The following is a 25207-nucleotide window of genomic DNA, read 5'->3' as shown; positions in this document are numbered from 1 at the left end:
GACCAATGTATAGTGATCATGATATTTTGCAGAATAGAGCAATGGGTATTAAAACATATAAGCTTATTACATGATGGTGTTAAATCAGCTTTTCAGGGTCTTGTCTCTTTGTACTTTTTTTCTATTTTTAGCTGCACATACAACACAATGTTGGCAAAGGATAATCTTTATTAAATCAGATTTCAGAACGAACTTGCAAACTTTTGTGTTACCTGAAACTTCGTCTTTATCTTTTGGAACAATAGCAAAGATGGACTTTTGATCAGCAGTAGATGCATACAGGGCAAGCAGTTTAAAATCCACAACAAAAGTCTACAGATTAAAAAAAAACAGTTTCAACGTATTTTTAAAAAACATAATTTTTTTAGTCTATGCTTCAGAATACGACACTTACTTTTATTAAGATGCCATCTGTGAAGTCCCAAAGTTTAATTGTACCATCCAATGAGGTAGAGTACAGCTGTGAACAAATAACAGTATCAGCAGCAATTTTAAAAGATGTTTCACTGCAGTTAATCTCTACAAAGCATACTGCGTAGGATTTATGCTTAATTAAATTTTGTAGATCTAAGTTTGAATCAAAATGATGCCCATTATTTAGGTTCTCAACGTCAGGGGACGAGGCACATTCCTCCATGAAAAGGAGAAAAAGAACTACAGCACCAATTGCTGTACTCGACTTTCACTTGCTGTATGAAAGCTGGGATCGCTTTGCCCTCTTTTGCTGAAAGGTGGCAAGAGAAACACCACTGCATTCCACCTTGGTCAAAAGCCTACAGTTTAAACTATTAACAGATTATTAATGGAGGCTAGATGCACATGGAGCAGCAAAATGTTTGAAGCCCACAGGTGAAAGAGAAACGAAGCACAAATGGCATCTGAGCTAAAATTGCTTAAATTGTCAAACATTTAAATTTTTAATACATCAGGGCCCACATGTATGATGTTGCGCCTAGAGATAATTCATTACATTTGTTCAAGATCATAGTTTATGTGAGGCTAACAAATTTTTAAAAATCACCTATTTGATCTCCACAAATAATTTTCAAGAAGATAAAATCAGCTGAAGACGATCCATTTCCATTAAACCTGGTTGATTACATCTCTAACCCAATTAACTGTCAAGTTCAGAGGCATATCTTTTAAAATTTATCCTACTTTCTCATTATAAATTGAGACTACGGACGCTACTTCACAAATGTCGTCAGAGCTTTTGCTTAGGCTATTTTTGTTGCATTTGTATTTTTTGACGATAGGAAAATAACAGTTCATCACCTCAAAATTAGGCTAGTGTCTTTGGTTGGGAAGATTTACAAGAGTTAGAGATAGCTACAGAACTCTGGCCAAGTTAGGGCGGTGAGTTAGGATGTGTTTCATTTGCAACCATACACAACACCGTGGCTAATATAGCAAATCATCTCTAGGGTCTTCCACATCTCAAGCAACTTAGCAAAGCTCACTCAGTACCATGTGCACTGCACTATGTACACTGTACTAGAAATGCAATTTGTTTACCGTGTTGCAGCCAAAGATAAATTGCAAAAAGCTTTTCTTACCTGCAAATGATTTTTCGGATTAAGCTGAATGCCTGTGACAAGATTCTTATGGCCTTGCAGGACATGTACACATTCCTCTGTGGCTGTACTATACACTTTCACAAGATCGCCAGATGCACACAACAAATATCTGAAAAACATTGCATTAAGTTTGCAAGTACTATTTTGAAAAGGGAAAAACAAGAATTTCAAAAAGTGCAAGCTCCATTCATTTTGTCTATTTTGTCTTTTTCATATCCATGTCTAGGACTCACACAGAACATACATTATCAGCATTGTACCCTGAATACAACTACTAAACACGCAAGGCAAACAGGAACGCACTACACACTAGTAAAAAAGATAAAGGTCTATATTAACTAAGATAAAATTACCAAAGCAAACAAATAATGTAAAAGAAAGAAAAAAAGATTTTTCTTTCTTTCACAGGATGTGGGTGCCGCTGGCTAGGCCAACATTTATTGTCCATCGCTAATTACCCTCGAGAAGGTGGTGGTGAGCTGCCTTCTTGAACCAATGCAGTACATGTGGCATAGGTACATCCGCAGGGCTGTTAGGAATGGAGTTCCAGCATTTTGACCCAGCGACAGCAAAGGAATGGCGATATAGTTCCAAGTCAGGATGGTGTATGGCTTGGAAGAGAATTTGCAGATGGTGGTGTTCCTTCGTCCTTCCAGGTGGTAGAGGTTGCAGGTTTGGAACGTGTTGGTGAAGGAGCCTTGGTGAATTGCTGCAGTGTATCTTGTAGATGGTACACACAACTGCCACTGTGCTTCAGCAGTGGAGGGAGCAAAGGCCTGCTCAAGTGACAAAGAAAACCTGACGGAATCACATGGGACCCGAGCCCGACCCAAGTCCCTCCATTTCTCCCCCCACCCCCTCCCCAAGCCCAACCCGACCATCGTAATGTTCCCTTCACTTACCTTCCGACTCCCAATCTGCCGGAAACTGCACCATGAGCATGATGACGTCATAGAGATGCTCACTGCGCACAGTTTCCCTGCTTGATGTCCTGGACTCGCAGCTCAGCTAAGTTTTTAAGCTTTTAACACTTACCTTGCTGTGTGTCCCCGAACCCAGCCCGACCCTAGCCCAAAGGCCGGATCTGGACGAGCGGCCCGACCCAACCCATGTCATCGGGTTCGGGTTGGGTAGCAGGCCTTTAGGAGGAGTGAATGTTGAAGATGGTGGATGGGGTGCCAATCAAGGGGGCTGCTTTGTCCTGGATGGTGTCGAGCTTCTTGAGTATTGTTGGAGCTGCACTCACCCAAGCAGGTGGAGCAGGGCGGCAGTGGTTAGCACCGCAGCCTCACAGCTCCAGCGACCGGGGTTCAGTTCTGGGTACTGCCAGTGTGGAGTTTGCAAGTTCTCCCTGTGTCTGCGTGGGTTTCCTCCGGGTGCTCCGGTTTCCTCCCACATGCCAAAGACTTGCAGGTTGATAGGTAAATTGGCCATTATAAATTACCCCTAGGATAGGTAGGTGGTAGGGAAATATCGGGACTGGTGGGGATGTGGTAGGAATATGGAATTAGTATAGGATTAGTATAAATGGGTGGTTGATGGTCGGCACAGACTCGGTGGGCTGAAGGGCCTGTTTCAATGCTGTATTTCTAAAAAAAAATTCAGTTTCTGATCAATGGTAACCAGTGGGGGTTTCAGCGATGGTAATCTCATTGCATATGTTATCACCCAGGCGGGAGGAGTGCACTGTCTTTTCTAGTTCCAATTCTCCACAGGTTACAACGTATATTTAAATGTTTACCTGGTTACTGGTACAGCTAATCATACACACGTTTTTATTCCAAAATAAAATACACCAACCAGGTTTTTTTAATCAAAGTGATTCCTGACAACACACCAGCCCGCTGACGGCAGAGTGCGCTAAGCTGTGCACATGCGTAGTTACATCTTGCTAGGACTTGGTGGTGCATGCTTTGGATGACGTCATCACGCAGTGCCGTCATCGTGTATCCGCGCCAGGTCCACCTTGGCGCATGCACGCTAAAGCGTCATCGGGTATCCAGCCCCCCCACTCAGCTGGAGGAAACGGGTCAATGGGAGACTTTGAGGCTGGAGCTCTCCTTCCTCACTCCAGGCCTCGACACTTCCTCTCCTCAGCTGCTCGCTCCAGACCTCGCTGCTCCCCTCGCCGATTGTTTCTGGCTTCATGTCACCCTGTTCTCCGGCTGCTCGCTCTCCGCCCCACCCTACCCCCCCCCCCCCCCAACAGCTGCTAGCTCTAGGTCGCACTGCATCCCTCCACTCGCTCCTTCCTACATTGCCCTGCCACCCCTAGCTTCTTCGGGCGGCGCGTGGAGACCGATCAAAGATGGGGGTGAGTGGAGGGAAGTGGCGTGGTCCAGAGCTCGTTGGTGGGGGGGCGGCCGGGGGAGTGAGCAGCCAGAGAGTGGGGTGGTGCGAGCAGGGAACAATCGGCTAGGGAAGCGGGGGAGGAGGGGGATGGTGGAAGTGGCCGGTAGGTAGGAATTTCCAATGGAAATTCATCCATAAAATTCATTTTGTATTTAATAGGATTACTGGAATATTAAATGGATCTGAGGATTACAGTTGGTATCCTATAACTACATAATATCATATAACTGGGCTCCATCCAAGCTAATGTAAAGTTAGTTTTCTAGAACAATCTAGCCATGATCATTTCCTGTGATAAATTGAGCAGCGCCATCTTTAATGCTGGCAGCTGCCTGTATGTCACAGACACTGATGTTCCAGTTAAAGAGCCTGCATTTGTGCATGTGCGAGCACTGCGCCACCTAGTGGTTGCATTGTCAGCAAACGCAGTCTTTAATAAATAACAAAAGTATCAGTTTATGACTTAAGACTGTACTAGTATCAAAGCAAAGCATTAACACAGATTGAAATATGAAAGTTCCCTTTTTAAATTCCCCAATTACACTCACACTGGAAAATGTACAGAAATTCTCTCTGCAGAGGTCGGTTACAAAAAAAAAGACAAAAAAAAACCTACTTTGGCCAAATACTTGCTAATTCTTGCCAGAAAAAAGATATGAAGGAAGTCAGTTGTCCCTTTTTAGTTCTGGCGTCCAGGTATACGGAGGCGGGTCACTGGGATTGTTTCAGTAGCGTCTGTTCTGGAGATGTTGAGAATTATTCCAGTAGGCTTTCTTGGAGAAACGTAGCATCAGGGTTTTTCTGCCAGCACACACCTGAATCGCAGGATTTTTCTCAGCATCTCAGGTGCTATGCAACACCAGGGATTTTAGCTCTCCCACACTGGATTTTTGCAGGATTTCTTCAAAGAGGTAGAGAAGGTGATGAGCTGGGTGGTTTCTTTTTCCTAGACAGGAAAACACCAACTGTCTTCAAATAGTTCACACCCCAACTAAACTGAAAACAATGTCCAAATGCCAAACAGAGTCGACCTCCTGACCTCCATAAATCTTGACATGTGGCTTCTCTTGTTACTACTTTTTCCCCAAGTTACCAACGGTCTTCTGTTGTTTTCTGAGCCCAAATCACAGGTGGTTTCCAGCACAGGTGGTCCTCAAACAACATCTCAAGTGTCCTTTCGGTGAACTTGGTTTAAAAAAAACACAACCATGGAATCTTTTCAGTTTTAACACACAAGTCCTCAAAAAAATTAATTAAAAAAAAAAAGAAGCACTTTTGTAACACATGTCATGGGGAGATGGTTGGATTCTCTCTTGTTGGAGATAGTCATTGCCTGGCACTTGTGTAGCACAAATGTAATTTGCCACATATCAGCCAAGCCTGAATTTTGTGTAGGTCTTGCTGCATATGAACACAGACGGCTTCAGTATCTGAGGAGTCGTGAATGGTGTTGAACATTGTGCGATCAGCAAACATTCCCACTTCTGTCCTTATGATGGAGGGAAGGTCATTGAAGCAGCTGAAGATGGTTGGGCCTAGGACGCTAACCTGAGGAACTCCTGCACTGATATCCTGTGACTGAGATGATTGACCTCCAACAACCACAACCATCTTCCTTTGTGCTAGGTATGACTCCAACCAGTGGAAGGTTTCCCCCGACTCCCATAGACTCCAGTTTCGCTCGGGCTCCCTGATGCCACACTAGGTCAAATGTTGCCTTGATGTCAAGGGCAATCAACCTCTCACCTCTTCAGGTTCAGCTCTTTTGTCCATGTTTGAACTAAGGCTGTAATGAGAGCAGGAGCTGAATGGCCTGGCGGAACCCAAACTGAGTGTCAGTGAGGTTATTGCTGAGTATCGTGAATTGTACACTGTATATAATTTGGTGCAGGCTCATCTACTGGATTGTAGCGTTGGTCCAAGCGGGGCTACAGTGCTGGCTGCCTGAGCATTCAGCAGGGGACTGAGCTGCATGCGCTGGTAGCACATACTGCAGTCAGCCTGTTTTTTTTTTATAGACAGTCTGCTCCTCAGAGCTGCACTCATTGAAAAGGAGCTGCTGCTGGGTGACACTGGTTGCATGTAGGAGTTGCACAAATCAAGCACCAGGGAAGAGAGAGGGCTCCTAGATTCACAGATACAGCACTAATTGGTAGAGGTGGACAGGAGGAGTGAGAGGCCATATTTCCAAAGGGTGCCAGGAATCCTTCAAGGAACAATCTCAGAAGGAAATGGAAGCAGGTGACTTCGTGGGTCAATTACTGTATATAATTTGCATTGTGTCAGCCATGGCTCAGCTGTTAGCACTCTCACCTCTGAGTCACAAGGTTCCAGGTTCAAGTCTCACTCCAGGAGTTGAGCATGTAAATCAAGACTTTTTTTTCTTTCATGGGATGAAAGTGTCACAAGAACACAAGAAATAGAAGTAGACCATATGGCCCATCGAGACTGCTTCGCCATTGAATACAATCATGGCTGACCTTGGGCTTCAATTCCACTTTCCTGTCCGCTCCCCATGTCCCTTGATTTCAATAAGATCAACTTACCTCAACTTCACATTCCAGCATGGTCCCCAAATCCCATAACATCCAAAAAAAAATCTATCAATCCCTGTCGCAAATATACTCAATGACGGAGTATCTACAGCTCTCCGGGGTAGAAATTTCCAAGGATTCGCAACCATTTGAGTGAACAAATTTCTCCTCTCAGTCCAAAATGGCTAGCTCCTTCATTTAAGACTGTGGTCTAGTTTTAGATGCTCCAGCCAAAACCAACATCCACTTAGCATCTATCCTGTCAAGCCCCTTAAGAATTTACATATTTCAATGAGATCATCTTTCATTCTTCTAAATTCTATGGAATATAGGCCGAGTTACTTTGCTGTATGGCTGTGAAACATGGTCAACCTACAGCTACCAGAAAAAGCAGCTCAATACTTTCCATCTTCACTGTCTGCAGTGCATTATGGGTATATTGTGGCAGGTCAAAATCACAAATGTGGCAGTCCTCTCAAAAGAAGAACTCCCAAGTGTGTTGGCACTAATCAAACAGAGGCGACTTCGGTGGAGTGGACACGTCGGTAGGATGGAAGAGAGTTGCGCCCCCAAAGACCTTCAGTAGGGTGCAGCAGCTGGGGCCAGACAAGCAGTGGAGCGTCCAAAGCTCCACTTCAAAGATGCTTACAAGCATGACATATAGACCCTAAATGTCAAACATCGCAAGGTGGCAAAAGAAGGAAATGGCGACACATCCTGTGGAAAAGTATGTACTACCACAATGACCAGTTGCAACAGCAGCTTGGCAACAAGTACCAATGTCAATAGCAACAACTCTCAGCGTCACTTGGCAGCTTCACGTGTGGCACTTGAGACGGAATCTGCCTCTCAAGGATTTGGCTCCACAGCCATCAGCAAAGATGCTCAAAAAGACACCCCACCTAAATGGATTGTTTGCTGCATGTCCATCATCTTTCATAGATGGAAGGATGCCAACCATAGGCCTAGTCTATTCAATCTCTTCTTTTCAGACAATTTCCTCATCCCTGGAATCAGTCTAGTGAAACCGCATTGTACTCCCTCTAAGGAAAGTATATTCTTCCTTCGATAGAGACCAAAGCAACACACAGCACTCCAGGTGTGGTCTCACAAAGGCTCTATATAGTTGCAGTAAGACATCTTGAAATAAAAATTGGTCTGGCGTTTCTTGGCCTGTGATCGCAAACCGCCTCAACATTTACCTGATTGTGCCTTGGTCCGAGCAGGGCGACGCCGCTGGCTGCCTGAGTGCTTGGCAGTGGGCCAATGGCACTGATAGCATATGGGTAGTCAGCCTGCTCCTTGGCTCCTCAAACACATTCTGCTCCTCTTAAAGGAGAGCTACTGACATTGGAAAGGAGCTGCTGCAAGTAGCTGCACAAATGGAGCACCAGGGAAGAGAGAGGGCTCCTAGGCTCACAGATGCAGTGTTGGAGACCTTAGCAGTAGAGGTGGACAGGAAGAGAGAGAAGCCATGTTTCTGTGGGACGGGGTGGTGGTGGGGGGGGGGGGGGGGCAGGAGTCCAAGGAACAATCTCAAAAGGGAATGGAAAAAGGTGGCCAAGCAGATCAATTCCTGGAGTCTGGCCCTGAGGACCTGGCAGCAATGCCACAAGAAGTGTAATGACCTCACATGGGTGATCAATGTCAGTGAATGTATCTTCATGTGACATCTCCTACCCACCACTCTCTCATGCTGCTTAATGCACCACACCCCCATCACTCACCCATCAGCAGTACCTGGTACTTAAGCCTAACATCCACATACTCCAACTCACCCTCACACCTATTCAAACAACGGCAGCCTCATACCCAACTCCCACTGCTTCCAAATATCTCCAGCTGCAGCAGGTACATCACCCAAACAGTGCAAAACAATCAATAACATTCTGTCATCACTCTTGCAATAGAGGTGAGCAGAGCAGAACCGGGGGTGGGGGTTAAGGACACCTACATCTCCTGAGCCCATGGAGGAGCTAGCTCTCTGTACCATGGGGCCAGCTGCGACAGAACCCACATTATCCAGCGTTGTGGACAACATCGAGGATGCCCCTTCTCAACTCCTACTTTATCAACTGACTCCGCTCCTGCCTCAGCTCATCTGGTGCTGAAACCCTCATCTATGTGTTTGTTATCTCTAGACTTGACTATTTCAATACACTCCTAGCTAGCCTCTAATCTTCCACCCTCCAAAGACTTAAGCTCATCCAAAACTCTGCTGCCCGTATCCTACCACGCACCAAGTCCTGTTCACTCATCACTTCTGTGCTTGTTAACCTACATGGGCTCCCAGTTGAGCAACGCCTTGATTTTAAAATTCTCATCCTTGTTTTCAAATCCCTCTATGACTTCACCCCTCCAACTCTCCCAGATATCTGCACTCCTCCAGTTCTGGCCTTTTGTACACACATGGTAACATAGAAAGATTTACAGCATAGAAGGCCATTTGGCCCTCATGTTAGCCGAAAAAGTTGTCCAGCCTAATAGGAACAGAAGTAGGCCATTCAGCCCCTCGAATGCCCTGCCATTCAACAGGGCCATAGCTGATCTTCCACTTCAATGACTTTTTCCCCATACTACCCTCACATCCCCTTTTGTCATTTGTATTTAGAAATCTGTCAATCTCTGCTTTAAACATACTCAGTGACTGAGCTTCCACAGCCCTCTGGGGTAGAGAATTCCAAAGATTCACAACCCTCTGAGTAAAGAAATTTCTCATCTCTGTCCTAAGTGGCTTCCCCCTTATTTTGAAATTGTGTCCCCTGGTTCCAGACTCCCCAACCAGGGGAAACATTTTACCTGCATCTACCCTGTCTATCCCTTTAAGTATTTTGTAGGTTTCAATGCGATCACCTCTCATTCTTGGAAACTCTAGAGAACAGAGGCCCAGTTTCCCCAATTTCTCTTCACAGGACAGTCCCGCCATTCCGGGAGCAAGTCTGGTGAACCTTTGTTGCACTCCCTCTATAGCAATAATATGCTTGCTAAGGTAAGGGGACCAAAACTGCACACAATACTCCAGGTGCAGTCTAACCAAGGTTCTATACAATTGAAGCAAGACTTCACTGCCCCTGTACTCAATCCCACCTTCCAACTCTTCATTCGTAGCCCTGTTGGTCACAGGACAAGTATCCAAGTGCTTTTGTAAATGCAATGAATTTCTACTTCTACCATCCTTTCAGGCAGAGAGTTCCAGACCCCCACCAACCTCTGGGTGAAAAGAATTACTCAACTCCCCTCTAATCCTTCTACCACTTACTTAAAATCTATGCCCCCTGGTTATTGGCCTCTCTGCCAACAGAAATGTTCCCTGGTGACATCCTCATAAATCTCCTCTGTATCCTTTCTAGTGTGATGAGATCCTTCCAGAACTGTATGCAGTTCTCTAGCTGCAGTCTAACTAGTGTTTTACAGTTCTAGCATCAACCACCCTGCTCTTATACTTTAGGCCTTGATGAATGAAGGAAACTATCCTTTATGTCTTTTTGACCACCTTATCTACCTGTCCTGCTACCTTGACGGATCTGTAGACATGCACTCCAAGGTCCCTCTGTACCTCTACATTTCTCAGAACCCTACCATTTATTTTTATTCCCTTGCTTTGTTTGTCCTTCCCAAATGCATTACTTTACACTTCTCCAGATTGAATTCCATTTGCCATTTTTCTGCCCATCTGACTAGTTCATTGATATCTTCTTGCAGTCTACAGCTTTCTTCTTCATTATTAACCACACGGCCAATTTTCATATCATCTGCAAACTTCTTAATCATGCCCTCTCCATTTAAGTTTAAGTCGACATATACCACGAACAGCAAGGGACTCGGTATTGAGCCCTGCGGAACCACACTAGAAATAGCCTTCCAGCCACAAAAACACCCGTCACCCTTTGCTTCCTGCCACTAAGCCTATTTTGGATCCAACTTGCCACTTTCTCTTGGATCCCATAAGCTTTTAATTTTCTGACTAGTCCGCTGTGTGGGACCTGTCAAAAGCCTTTCTAAAATCCATGCAGGCTACATCAAATGTGTATTGAACTTTTTGAAGATGTAACAAAGAGGATCAATCAAGTTAGTCAAATGTGATCTTTCCTTAACAAATGCATGCTGACTGCCCATGATTAATCTGTGCCTTTAAATGATGATTTATACTGTCTCAGAAATTATCCCAATAATTTGTCCACCAAAGTTAGGCTGACTAACCTGCAATTACTCAGGCTGTCCCTCCCTCCCTTTTAAAATTGCAGTACATTAGCAGTCCTCCAATCCTCTGGCACCAAGCCTGTAGCCAGAAAGGATTGCAAAATGATGGTCAGAGAACAAAGAACGCTTCTGCTATTTCTTTTCTTGCTTCCCATAGCAGCCTGGGATACTTTTCATCTGGGCCTGGTTATTTATCCACTTTCAAGGATATTTCTTCCCTCACTCTGTTTATCACATCCAATATTTCAAACTCACTCCTTATCCACAATGTCTGCTTCATTCCTCCACACACAAGTTACCTTTTTAATCTCTAATTGGCCCTACTCGTCCCTTAGTTATTTCCTTGCTCTTTATGCATTTAAAAAACATCTTTGGGTTTTCCTTGATTTTACTTGCCAATATTTCTATGCCCTATCTTTGCTTTCCCAATTGCCTTCTTAATTTCGCCCCTGCGCTCTCAATACTCCTCTAGGCTTTCTACAGTATTGAGCTTTTTGCATTTGACATCGGCTTACTTTTTTTTTTGCCATATCCTTTTTGCTCTGACATCCGATGGGGAAGGGGGGGGGGGGGGGGGAAGAGAGGGGGGAAAAGAGGGTGTAGATTTGGAAGTCGCACCCCTTTTCTTATGGGAACGCATTTGTTCTGACCTTTGTTAGCTCCTATAATGCCGCCCCATGTTCTGACACTGATTTACCTTCAAGTAGCTGCTTCCGGCACTTTTGCAAATCACACCTCAGCTTAGTAAAACCAGCCGTTCCCCAATTTAAAACCTTTAACCTTGCTCTATTTTTATATAGTTATTCCATAACTACCCTAAATCTAACTGAAATTTGATGACTGCCATGAAAATGCCCTTTTACCAGCCCAGATTTATTCCCTAAAATTAAATCTAGAACTACCCCTCATCATGTTGGGCTTGCTACTGTTATGATCCTGTAGGTTTTTTTTTGGGAAGAATGCATTGTGCCTTTAAAACTGGGAAAAGGAGCTGTAATGCTTTAAGGCAGCAGGCTCCAGAAGCTGAGTCAAAGAATGCATTTTTGCTGCCCTGTGATACAGCCATTCGGAGACTGCGATTCAAAGGGTGCATTCTTCTTGCCTTGGATACAGCCAATCGGACTTAGCATTGAGAGATACACTTGTTACAATTTAATTTTGAACTGGCTTATAGTGCAAACAGCCTGTTCTAACAGAGTACAGACAGACAGCTGCATGTTCGCACCTGAAAGGAGTGCTCTCAGACCATTTAAACTGAAGGAAGTGAATTTAGTCGGTTAATTATTCTCTCTCAAAGTTCTAAAATGGCAAGCCAAAACAGAGATCTTTGATAATTTAAACTGAAGGAAGGGAAGTTAGATGGTGACAATCTTTTATCCCTCAAAAATTCTAAAGCCAAATTGATTCATTAAAAAGTGTTTGCAAGTTGTTAATTGTAGAAATTCATCACTGGAGAAGGAAAGCAACAATTTCAACTTCTGGATTAGACTACGGACTGTTCTACTGTTGAAGAACCTTTTTTCCCCATCTGACGACTGTGAGGACTTCAAGCAACCTTGGACTCTTTCGTGTAAATTTGCAAGGACTCTAATTTTTTCGATTTTAAATGTTGTTTATATCTGCATAGTGTTTATGAATTTATTTTTCTAATTAAACAGTTAATTTGTTGATATAAAGACACCTGGTTTGGTTAGCCTCATTCGGGGGTTAATAGACTGGCTGGGCCTTTCTTTAATTTGGAAAGTTTAAAATATGTCAGGCGATTTGCGGAGGGACGGGATTGAATTAACAGTGCATTTCTCCCACCACAATCAGTCGTACATTTTTGATTGGGGGCTTTGACTGGAGCGGTTGGTCGTAACACTACATATTGGCTAAAAAGGCTCTCCTGAATGCATTTTAAGAATTCTGCGTCCTCTATACCTTTCATGCTGAATTTATCCCAGTTAACATTAAGGTAGTTCAAATCCCCTATTACTGTCCTTTTGTTTCTGCACCTCTCAGCAATTTGCCTACAAATTTGCTCTCTATCTTCCCTCTGACTATTTGGGGGTCTATAGTATACTCCCAGCAGCGTGACTGCCCCTTTTTTTGTTTCTCAGTTCAACCCATATAGCCTCATTTGTTGCTCCTTTATAGCATATCATCCCTCTTCACTGAGATTGCTTCTTCAATCAATATTGCAAATCCCCTCCTTTTACATCCCCCTTCTATCCCATCTGTAAACCCTGCAACCAGGAATGTTGAGCTGCCAGTCCTGCCCTTCTTTAAGCCATATTTCACTAATAGCTATGATATATTGGGGAGGCGGTAGTCTAGTGATAATGTCATTGGACCAGTAACCCAGAGGCTATTGCTGAGTGCATGGGTTCAAACCCCACCATGGCAGATGGTGAAATTTAAATTCAATTAATTAGGGACTTAAAAAAAAGCCAGTCTAATGGCAACCATGGTCGATTGTTGTAAAAACCCATCTGGTTCACTAATAATGTCCTTTAGGGAAGGAAACCTGTTGTCCTTAACTCGTCTGGCCTACATTTGACTCCAGACCCACAGCAATGTGGTTGTCTCTTAAAAAATGTCCTCTGAAATGGCCTAGCAAGCCACTCAGGTCAAGGGCAATTAGGAAAGGGCAATAAATGCTGGCCTAGACAGTAACACCCACATCCCACAAACGAATAAAAACAAAATCATACTTCCAAGTGTCTCTCTGTGCTCTCAGCTCATCTGTCTTATGCACTGGACTCCTTGCAACGATGCATAAATCACTAATGACTAAACAACTCTTTTGTTGTCTATTTTCTAGCCTTTGTTTCCTAGACCTTCCATACTTGCTTCATAATTTCATGCCTTCTATTTCCAAATTTGCTTCTCTCCCTTCTAAATCTATGCTCAGGTTCCTATCCCCATACCAAACTCTCCCCATCAGGATATTGTCCGAACCCTGTTGAGATGCAATCCTCCCTGCTTGTACAAGTACCAGCTCCCCCAAAATGGTCCCAATGCCCCAGAAATCTAAAGCCCTCCCTGCTGCATCATCTCTCCAGACATGCATTCACCTATACTATTCTCCTACTTCTGTACTCACTGGCCCCTGGCACCGGAAATAATCCAGAAATTACTACCTTTGAGATACCACTTTTTAATTTCTTTCCCAGCTCCCTGAAATCTACCTGCTGGACCTCATCTCTCTTTCTGCCTATGCCATTAGTACCAATATGGACCATGACTTAGACACCCATTTCTTCTGTCTGCACACCATTAAGCTGTGCCTAAACAGCTCCAGAAATGTACTATCCACGTAGCTCTCAGCCTCGTGGATGCACTGTAGTGATGCCAGCAGCTGCTCAAGTTCTGAAGTCCAGAGCTCGAGCTCCTCCAACCAATGACACTTCTTGTACATGTGGTTGTCCAGGATGAGATGTTTCCTGCAGTTCCCATGTGAACAGGTTGTGCATTTCACTGGACTGAGGTTTATTTTTTCTTTCATGGGATGTGGGTGTCACTGGCAAGGCCAGCATTTGTTGCTGATCCTTAACTGCCCTTGACAACTGAGTGCCTTGCTCGGCCATTTCAGGGGGCTGTTAAGAGCCAATCACATTGCTGTGGGTCTGGAATCACACGTAGGCTAGACCAAGTAAGGGATGGCAGATTTCCTTCCCGAAAGGACATTGGCGAACCACATGGGTTTTTACAACAATGATAGTTTCATGGCATCATTACCAAGAGCAGCTTTCAATCCCAGATTTTTATTAATTGAATTTTCCATGCCTCTATTTATTCGGCTAACTAAATTAACTACAAGTAAACAGACTCATTTTATCCGCTGGCACCATATTTTCAATTAGCAAGGCCCTAAACTCGGGACTCTCCTTCCTAACCTCTACAAATTCCTTTCCTCCTTTAAGACACTTCTTAAAGCATCTCTCTTTGACCAAGCTTTTAGTACGCATAGAGTCATAGAGAGATACAGCACCGAAACAGGTCCTTCAGCCCACCGAGTCCATACCGCCCATCAACCACAATTTATACTAATCCTACATTAATCCCATTCTGCTTCTCATATCCCCATCTTCCCTCAATTCTCCTACCACCTACCTACACTAGGAGCAATTTTTTTTTTCAATGACCAATTTACCTATCAACCTGCAAGTCTTTGGCATGTGGGAGGAAACCAGAGCACCCGAAGGAAACCTACGGGGAGAACTTGCAAACTCCGCACAGGCAGTACCCAGAACCGAACCCGGGTCGCTGGAGCTGTGAGGCTGCGGTGCTAACCACTGCGCCGCCCTAACAATCTCATGTGGGTTACTGTCAGAATTTTGTTTGGTAACACTCACATGAAGAGCTTTGGGATGTTTTACTGATTTAAAGCTGCTATATAAAATGCAAGTAGCTATTGTTGAGTGCAGGATTGTTGAAAGTTTTCTGTGCATGCAGTTGTTCTAAGTAGTACATCAAGAGTGGCATTCAGCACTGTGTTATACTCTTCCTAGTACTGGAGCTTGAATTTTACCTCAAAACATTTACAACTGTTCAATGATATAAAGAAAAAAAAATCACTGATTAAAAAATCAATTCTTAACTTAATCAGAAATTAATCACATGATGGAAAATGTATGTAAATACTTATAGCGATTTAATGGGGAACCAAAATCACAACTAAGACAGGAGGCTCCACTTTATCGGTTGTAGGCTAACCTGACGATCACAGATAGAAAGGAAAAACTTAAAGGCACACTGAGGATAATCTGCCAGTAGTAAACGCCAAAGCCCCAAGAACATTACAAGGTGTAAAGAAGGCTTCACTATAAAATTCACTTGCATTATATGAAGCAGCCCATCCCAACCTATTACAGATGTAATGTATAACTGCCAGCAGTTCTCACAGTACCTGGACTCAGAGAGAAGCAGCCACTCGGCCCTTCCTGCCTCTGCCAGATGCAGCTCTAAATCAGTTACCTATATAACCCACCGGGAACCAGACTGAATCCTAGCCGCTTCCCGCAACTCTATCCCAGAGCCGGGAGCCTGCAGACACCGCGTGGCTGTAAACAGCTTCTCCCCACCTGGACGCCGCCCACTCGTAGCTTCGGATTGTGTTTCGGACCCGGTCCTGACTCACTCGCAGAAGCACTCACCTGCAGTCGGCCGAGAACACGGGCCTGCGATAACTGATTTTGCTGCCACCGCAGCGGACCACGCGCAGATCAACCGGCTCCACTCCTTCCACCATCTTCCTTAACCTCTGACCCCCGGCTCCTAACGTCATAGCCACGTGGCCTAGGAGGCGGAGAGAAACGGGACTGAAGGCGTGAGTGACAGGGAGGAGGGCAGGTCATGGGACCAGGAGTGACAACGAAAGGGGCGGGGCCTAGTGCAGGTGAGTGACAACGAGGGGCGGGGCCCAGGGCAAGAGCGTGTCCGTGAGGGGCGGGGCCTAGGACAAGTGAGTGACAGCGAGAGGGGCGGGGCATAGAGTAAGTTAGGCACTTTAGTTCTGTGCGTCGGTTTTAGATTAGAGATACAGCACTGAAACAGGCCCTTCGGCCCACCGAGTCTGTGCCGACCATCAACCACCCATTTATACTAATCCTACACTAATCCCATATTCCTACCAAACATCCCCACCTGTCCCTATATTTCCCTACCACCCACCTATACTAGTGACAATTTATAATGGCCAATTTTACCGACCAACCTGCAAGTCTTTTGGCTTGTGGGAGGAAACCGGAGCACCCGGAGAAAACCCACACAGACACAGGGAGAACTTGCAAACTCCACACAGGCAGTACCCAGAATCAAACCCAGGTCCCTGCAGCTGTGAGGCTGCGGTGCTAACCACTGCGCCACTGTGGATGAAAGATTGAGATTTGATGGTGTTCAAAATCATGAGGGTGCTCGACAGATAGAGAGAAACAGCATTGGCTGAAGGATCCAGAACCAGGGACACTGAATTACGTTGATTGGCAAAAGGAGCAACAGAGACATGAGGAAAATTTTTTTATGCAGCGAGTAGTTAGGATCTGGAATGCATTGTGAGAGTGTAGTGGAGGCAGATTCAGTCAAGGCCATCAAAAGAGAACTGGAAGAGAAAAAATTTGCAGGGCTACAAGGAAAAGGCGAGGGAGTGGAACTAGATGAGTTGCTCTTGCAAAAAGCTGGCACAGACACGATGGGTAGAATGCCCTCCTTTAGCGCTGTAACAATTCTATGATAAGTGAGTGACAACAAGTGGGGTGGGGCATAGGGCAAGAGAGTGACTGCGAGAGGGGCAGGGTGTAGGAAGAAAGGGTGACTGCGAGAGGGGCAGGGCATAGAGCAAGTGAGTGACAGTGAAAGAGGCAGGGCATAGGAAAAGGAGTGACTGCGAGAGGGGCAGGGCATAGGAAAAGGAGTGACTGAGAGGGGCGGGGAATAGAGCAAGAGAGTGACAGTAAGATGGTAGGGCTTTTCTTTCTGTCGCTTAGCCAATTTTGCATCCATGCTGCCACTGTCCCTTTAATTCCATGTGCTTTCATTTTGCTCACAAATCTATTATGTGGTACTTTGTTAAATGCTTTGTGAAAATTCATATGCACATAAACTGCATTACCCTCATCAACCCTCTTCATTACAGTGTTAAAGAACTCAATCAAGTTGGTCAAACATGATTTCCCTTCAACAAACCCTATAAAGTAGAGCTATAAAGTACTTACCTTGTGATTTGGTGGACGCGGACACGGGGACTGCTGGGTAAGTGAACTTACATATTTGGGCAGTGGCTAAACCCGAAACACTACACGTGTAGTGTCTCCCACCCATCCTCCTCCTCTAACCAAAAAAAAAGGACTCTTGTGTGGAGGGTTTGGTAAGGTAAGGTTTTCCTTTATTTTTTATTTTTTAAATCTCTTTTGTCAATTTAAAGCAGAGGGGATGGAAGCTAGGGCAGTTGCATCTCCTGTTGCAGGATGTGGGAGGTAAGGGTCAGCACTTGTGTCCCTGCTGACTTCACCTGCGAGAAGTGCACCCAACTCCAGCTCCTCACAGACCGCGTTAGGGAACTGGAGCTGGAGCTGGATGAACTTCGGATCATTCGGGAGGCTGAGGGGAAGATAGAGAGCAGTTATAGGGAAGTAGTGACACCTAAGTTACAGGATAAAGGTAGCTGGGTGACCGTCAGGGGAGGGAAAGGGAATAGGCGCAAAGTGCAGGGATCCCCTGTGGCCATTACCCTCAATAATAAGTATACCGTTTTGGATACTGTTGGGGGGGACGACCTACCAGGGGAAAGCCACAGCGGCCAGGTCTCTGGCACTGAGCCTGGCTCTGTGGCTCAGAAGGGAGGGGGGGAGAATAGGAGAACGATAGTGATAGGAGATTCAATGGTTAGAGGAACAGACAGGAGATTCTGTGGTCGTGAACGAGACTCCTGGATGGTATGTTGCCTCCCGGGTGCCAGGGTCAGGGATGTCTCGGATCGAGTCCACAGGATTCTTAAGGGGGAGGGGGAGCAGCCAGAAGTCGTGGTACACATCGGTACCAATGACATAGCTAGGAAAAGGGATGAGGACCTGAAAAGCGAATATCGGGAGTTATGTTGGAAGCTAAAAGGCAGGACGAGCAGAGTAGTAATCTCAGGATTGATACCGGTGCCACGTGCTAGTGAGGCTAGAAACAGCGAGCGAGTGCAGCTGAACACGTGGCTACAGAACTGGTGTAGGAGGGAGGGCTTCAGATATGTGGATCATTGGGATACTTTCTGGGGAAGGTGGGACCTGTACAAGAAGGGCGGGTTGCATCTGAACTGGAGGGGCACCAATATCCTGGGCGGGAGGTTTGCTAGAGCTCTTCGGGAGGGTTTAAACTAGTTTGGCAGGGGGATGGGAATCGGAGCTACGGAACAGTGGATGGGGTAGCTGTTGAACAGGCAGATACAGAGTGCAGAGAGTCTGTGAGGAAGGTTAGACAGTTGACAGGGCAAAGTTGCAGCCAGTATGATGGGTTGAAGTGTGTCTATTTTAACGCAAGAAGTGTCAGGACTAAGGGTGATGAACTTAGAGCATGGATCAGTACTTGGAGCTACGATGTTGTGGCCATTACGGAGACGTGGATATCACAGGGGCAGGAATGGATGTTGGATGTTCCGGGGTTTAGATGTTTCAAAAGGAAGAGGGAGGGAGGTAAAAGAGGTGGGGGAGTGGCATTGCTAATCAGGGATAGTATCACAGCTGCAGAAAGGGAGGTCGTCGAGGAGGGTTTGTCTACTGAGTCAGTATGGGTGGAAGTCAGAAACAGGAAAGGAGCAGTCACTTTATTGGGAGTTTTCTATAGACCCCGCAATAGCAACAGAGACACGGAGGAACAGATTGGGAGGCAGATTTTGGAAAGGTGCAGAAGTAACAGGGTTGTTGTCATGGGTGACTTCAACTTCCCTGATATTGATTGGAACCTCCTTAGTGCAAATAGTTTGGATGGAGCAGATTATGTCAGGTGTGTCCAGAATGGTTTACTGACTCAATATGTAGATAGGCCGACTAGAGGGGAGGCTATGTTGGATTTGGTGCTTGGCAACGAACCAGGCCAGCTGGCAGATCTCTCGGTGGGAGAGCATTTCGGTGATAGTGACCCTGACCTTTACTATAGTCATGGAGAGGGATAGGAGCAGACGGGATGGGAAAATATTTAATTGGGGGAGGGGGAATTACAATGCTATTAGGCAGGAACTGGGGAGCTTAAATTGGGAACAGATGTTCTCAGGGAAATGCACGACAGAAATGTGGAGGTTGTTTAGGGAGCACTTGCTGCAACTGCTGGATTGGTTTGTCCCGATGAGGCAAGGAAGGGATGGTAGGGTGAAGGAACCTTGGATGACAAGAGATGTGGAACAGCTAGTCAGGAGGAAGAAGTTAGCTTACTTAAGGTTGAGGAAGCAAGGATCAGACAGGGCTCTAGAGGGTTACAAGGTAGCCAGGAAGGAACTGAAGAATGGACTTAGGAGAGCTGGAAGGGGACATGAAAAAGTCTTGGCGGGTAGGATTAAGGAAAATCCCAAGGCGTTCTACACTTATGTAAGGAACAAGAGGATGGCCAGAGTGAGGGTAGGGCCGATCAGGGATAGTGGAGGGAACTTGAGCCTGGAGTCGGAGGAAGTAGGGGAGGTCCTTAATGAATACTTTGCTTCAGTATTCACTAGTGAGAGGGACCTTGTCGTTTGTGAGGACAGCGTGAAACAGGCTGATATGCTCGAACAGGTGGATGTTAAGAAGGAGGATGTGCTGGAAATTTTGAAAGACATGAGGATCGATAAGTCCCCGGGGCCAGACGGGATATACCCAAGGATATTACGGGGAGCGAGGGAAGAGATTGCCGCGCCTTTGGCGATGATCTTTGTGTCTTCACTGTCCACTGGAGTAGTACCAGATGATTGGAGGGTTGCAAATATTATTCCCTTGTTCAAGAAAGGGAATCGGGATAACCCTGGGAATTACAGACCAGTCAGTCTTACGTCGGTGGTGGGCAAATTATTGGAGAGGATTCTGAGAGACAGGATTTATGATTATTTGGAAAAGCATAGTTTGATTAGAGATAGTCAGCATGTGTTTGTGAGGGGCAGGTCATGCCTCATAAGCCTTATTGAATTCTTTGAGGATGTGACAAAACACATTGATGAAGGAAGAGCAGTGGATGTGGTGTATATGGATTTTAGCAAGGCGTTTGATAAGGTGCCCCATGGTAGGCTCATTCAGAAAGTAAGGAGGCATGTGATAAAGGGAAATTTGGCTGTCTGGATACAGAATTGGCTGGCCCATAGAAGACAGAGGGTGGTAGTAGATGGAAAGTATTCAGCCTGGAGCTCGGTGACCAGTGGTGTTCCGCAGGGATCTGTTCTGGGACCTCTGCTCTTTGTGATTTTTATAAATGACTTGGATGAGGAAGTGGAAGGCTGGGTTAGTAAGTTTGCCGATGACACAAAGGTTGCTGGAGTTGTGGATAGTGTGGAGGGCTGTTGTAGGTTGCAATGGGACATTAACAGGATGCAGAGCTGGGCTGAGAAGTGGCAGATGGAGTTCAACCTGGAAAAGTGTGAAGTGATTCATTTTGGAAGGTCGAATTTGAATGCAGAATACAGGCTTAAAGACAGGATTCTTGGCAGTGTGGAGGAACAGAGGGATCTTGGGGTCCACGTCCATAGATCCCTCAAAGTTGCCACCCAAGTTGATAGGGTTGTTCAGAAGGCATATGGTGTGTTGGCTTTCATTAACAGGGGGATTGAGTTTAAGAGCTGCGAGGTTATGTTGCAGCTCTATAAAGCCCTGGTTAGACCACACTTGGAATATTGTGTTTAGTTCTGATCGCCTCATCATAGGAAGGATGTGGAAGCTTTAGAGAGGGTGCAGAGGAGATTTACCAGGATGCTGCCTGGACTGGAGGGCATGTCTTATGAAGAAAGGTTGAGGGAGCTATGGCTTTTCTCATTGGAGCGAAGAAGGATGAGAGGTGACTTGATAGAGGGGTACAAGATGATGAGAGGCATAGATAGAGTGGATAGCCAGAGACATTTTCCCCAGGGCGGAAAAGGATATCACCAGGGGGCATAATTTTAAGGTGATTGGAGGAAGGTTTAGGGGAGATGTCAGAGGTAGGTTCTTTACACAGAGAGTGGTGGGTGCGTGGAATGCACTGCCAGCGGTGGTAGTAGAAGCAGATACATTAGGGACATTTAAGCGACTCTCGGATAGGTACATGGATGATAGTAGAATGAAGGGTATGTAGGTAGTTTGATCTTAGAGTAGGTTAAAGGATCGGCACAACATCGTGGGCCAAAGGCCCTGTACTGTGCTGTACTGTTCTATGTTCTATGTTCTAAACCCAGATTATTGCCTCTAAAACTTTTCCCATTGCTGATTTTGTGTTGAATGGCCTGTAGATACTGGATTTATCACCTTTTTGAAATTGAGCTGTAACATTTGCAATCCTCCAGTCCTCTGGCACCACTCCCATATTCAAGGAGGACTGGAAGTTTGTGACCAGACCTTCTACAATTTCTACCCTTACTTCCTTCAGTAACCTGCATTGTATCCTATCTGGACTGGGTGACTTTTCTACTTTGAAGACTGCCAATCTTTTAAGTCCCTCCTCTTTATCTACTTTTATCCAATCTGATATCACTACTGCGTCCTCCTTTACTGGTGCATTGGCAGCGTCCGCTTGTGAAAACAGTTGCATAGTACTCATTTAGTACCTCAGCCATGAACTCTGCCTCCACAAGAATACCTCTTACATGGTCCCTAATCAATCCCACTCTTCCTTTAACATACCTTTTTTTAATATCCATTCTTGGAATGTGGGCGTCACTGGTAAGGCCAGCATTTTATTGCCTATCCCTAATTGCCCTTGAGCAGGTGATGGTGGTGAGCCACCTACAACTGAGTGGCCATTTCAGAGGGCAGTTAAGAGTCAACCACACTAGTGTGGGTCTGGAGTCACATACAGGCCAGACCAGGGAAGGACAGCAGATTTCCTTCCCAACAGGCATTTTTGAACCAGATGAGCTTTTACAACAATCTGGTAGTTTCATGATCACCATTAATAAGACTACTATTTTATTCCAGATTTATTAAAAAACTTGAACTTAAACTCCTCCAACAGCTGTGGGGGGATTTGAACTCACTTTACTAGAGCAATTGGCCAGACCTTAAGACTAATAACATTACCACTATGCTACCATCCTCACCATGGTTTAAAAGTGACTTTTGAGTTCTCTTTTATGTTAGCTACTAATGTATTCTCATACTCACTGTCTCTCATTCCTATTTTGGGTCTTCACTGTACTTTCTCTATTCAGCTTAGTTCTCAACTGTGTTATGAACATTACAATTGTCATAATTCTCCTTTTCCTGTCTCATTTTGACCTTTAGATTTTTAGCCATCCAGTAATCTCCAGCTTCAGATGCCCTTCCTTTCCCCCTTATAGAAATGTATCTACTCTGTATCCAAACCATCTCCTCTTTAAGGCCTCCCATTGCTAATTTACTGTTTTGTCTCCAAATCTTTGATTCCAATCCACCTGGGCCAGATCCCTTTTCAACTTGGTGAAGTTAGCTTTCCTCCAGTTGATTGCACCTTGCTCTTTTCCATAAATACATTAAACATGATGATATAATGATCACTGTTCGCCAAATGCTCTCCCATTCAAACTCTACGTTCCTCATTTCAATCCCCAGAACTACTGCTTTGTTCCTTATTGGGCTGGAAGTACACTGATCAAAAAGTTCTGATCAAAAAGTTCTCTTGAACACATCAGAAATTCCTCCCCATTTTTGCCCTGTACACTGTTACTAACCCAGTCTATATTGGGATAATTGACATCCCTCATTATCGCTATCCTGTAGCTTATCCTTCTTTCTGTAATTTTCCTGCAAATTTGCTCCTCTATCTCCTTTGCACTATTTGGTGGCTTATTCTATACACCCTGTAGCACAAAGCTCCTCCATTGTTCCTTAATTCTAACCAAATAGACACTGCCTTAGACCCCTCAACTATGTTATCCCTTTCCTGTGCTTTAACAGTTTCTTTGATCTATACTGCAAACCCCTTCCTTGTTTTCCTTTTCTATTTTTCCTGATGTTACGACCAGGTGCGAAAGAGGTCTCGGGTTCCCTTTCAGCCTTCACCTGGTCTTGCTGTAACAGGGTTTAAATTTTAAACACACTGTTTTTAGCTCCCCCTTGGTGAATCCTTGTTCACCACTTTCCAACTATAAGGCAAAGAAACCAGCACAAACAGGTCTTCTTAGGCTTAAAGAAGAAAGATTGAAATTTATTAAGCTTGAAAAACTCTAATTCAGTTAACCCCTATGGATACATGCCGTGCCCCATGCTAGCATGCATACGCGATACACACATGCAAATAGAGACAGAAAAGAGCAGAAGAAAAATAAAGTGGAAAGGTTTGAGGCAATATCTGAAGAGTTGTTGTTACGGTTCCTTGTGCTCATTGTAGAGTCCTTGATTGTAGGTAGATCTTACTTTTCGTTGAAGCCCAGTATTCTTCTTAAACCTTGTTCGCTGTAGGAGACTTTTCTCTCTTGGGGTTCATGTGTCTTCAGTGGATTCAGAGGCCTGTGAGAAAGAGATGGGAGCAGGCAGATAGACAGGAGGTCTTCTTCAGTCCAGGAGCATTCTGCTTTCTGCAGGCTCTCAGTTCAAACTGTACAATTCAGAAACCCCCAGGTTGCCAAGCAGGTTAGTCTTGTGACTAACTGGTTTGACCACGTCTTGGCTTTGTGTGTTGTATCATCTTAGCAGGGAATGGAATGCGCTTCCCTGCCTGCAATGTCTGTTAGTATGTAAATGTTTTTTTTCAGCCAAGGTCTGGCAGTCCTTGTAAAAGGCCCTCTCTTCTTCCCAGCAACAATTTGAAATTTAATGTCCATGTGGCAAAATTAATATGCCTCATTCTTGGCAGGTGGTGGCCTGCATGACATCTAAATACCTACGGCAGATCTGAAATTTGTAACAGTTTTCAACACAAGTGTCAAGCCAATCTTTTTCCTGGAACCTGAGACTGTCTCCACATCACTGCTGTGAAGAAAATGGAAGGAGTAGCTAATGTCTGAAGTTATTAAAGTCTATGTTGAGGGAAGAGATTTCCAGAATGCCTAGTAGAAAGATGAGACACTGTTCTTGAAGGATGCATTGAAATTCATTGAAGTAGTGTTCCCAACAGGGGTTCCATGGCCCCAAGGGTCTGCGAGAATGTTACAAGGGTTCTGCCAAAAAATAACTGATGTGTAGAATGCGTGTTATGCGCAATCCGCATATGCTTCTCTTTCTTTAATAGGTACTGTTATTTGAAAACTATATTTTTTGATTTTTGAAATACTTTTGGAAGTTTGCCCAGCTACTTCCCACACTTTCACGTCCTAATATTCAAAAATTCGAATTGAAAAGGTGTTTCATTTCAGATATGAGTTTGTCCCCTAGGGCAGATACTGAAAGGAAACCGCTTTAATCACTCGGTCAGTTGTGCAAAGCAGCACTTCTGCGAGCTGTGGCACATCACTGCATGCAATGTCACTTGAGTGGAATGAATCAATGAAGCTGTGAGATTCGAATGTGTGAAGTGGGTGCGTGGAGCATTGTGGGGAGGTTGGGTCACAAGGTAATCAAATTGAGTGAATGAACTATGAATGTGAGAGCAGGCGTTCTGACTGGACAGCACCGGGCCTCTTGCTGCCTCTTAGCCATTTGTTTCAGCCTCACAGCTCAGGGCACCCAAACCCTTCTCATCTTTGTTTATGTTTTACCTGCTTTTTTTTCTTCGCTCTTATCCGAATGTCAGTTATGTCATCTTGTCTCAAAAGGCCACCTCTTCTCCTTGTATTACGATATGGTGAAATCCACCACCCTCACGCCCCATTCATTTTACTATGAACTAAAAGGGCCTTTAGTTTTTTCTGAAACAAAATAACAGTTCAAGCTGGGGGGCAGGCGGCTGTTATTTAATATGGAATTAGAAACTGACTATTTGCCCATTCCTAGCACCCATTGAGTTACTTTC

At 44.9% G+C, this 25207-nt stretch overlaps 1 protein-coding gene across 1 annotated transcript in view; it reads right to left on the bottom strand.

The window, feature by feature from the left end:
- The window catches only part of wdr75 (WD repeat domain 75), a 47780-nt gene extending 31870 nt beyond the window's left edge, over positions 1-15910 (bottom strand). Inside the window, exons 1-4 of the mRNA XM_068035608.1 lie at positions 15805-15910; positions 1557-1686; positions 395-460; positions 213-312 (exon numbers count right to left, since the gene is read on the bottom strand). Of these exons, the coding sequence (XP_067891709.1) occupies positions 213-312; positions 395-460; positions 1557-1686; positions 15805-15899 (391 nt within the window). The 5' untranslated portion in view covers positions 15900-15910. The remainder of the gene's footprint in view (positions 1-212; positions 313-394; positions 461-1556; positions 1687-15804) is intronic.
- Between the last annotated feature and the right edge of the window lie 9297 nt (positions 15911-25207).

This window comes from Heterodontus francisci, chromosome 7 (assembly GCF_036365525.1).
Source record: "Heterodontus francisci isolate sHetFra1 chromosome 7, sHetFra1.hap1, whole genome shotgun sequence".
NCBI classification, from domain to species: domain Eukaryota; kingdom Metazoa; phylum Chordata; class Chondrichthyes; order Heterodontiformes; family Heterodontidae; genus Heterodontus; species Heterodontus francisci.
The sequence above is the reverse complement of the archived record's forward strand: the minus strand, read 5'-3'. Positions and strand labels throughout refer to the sequence as shown.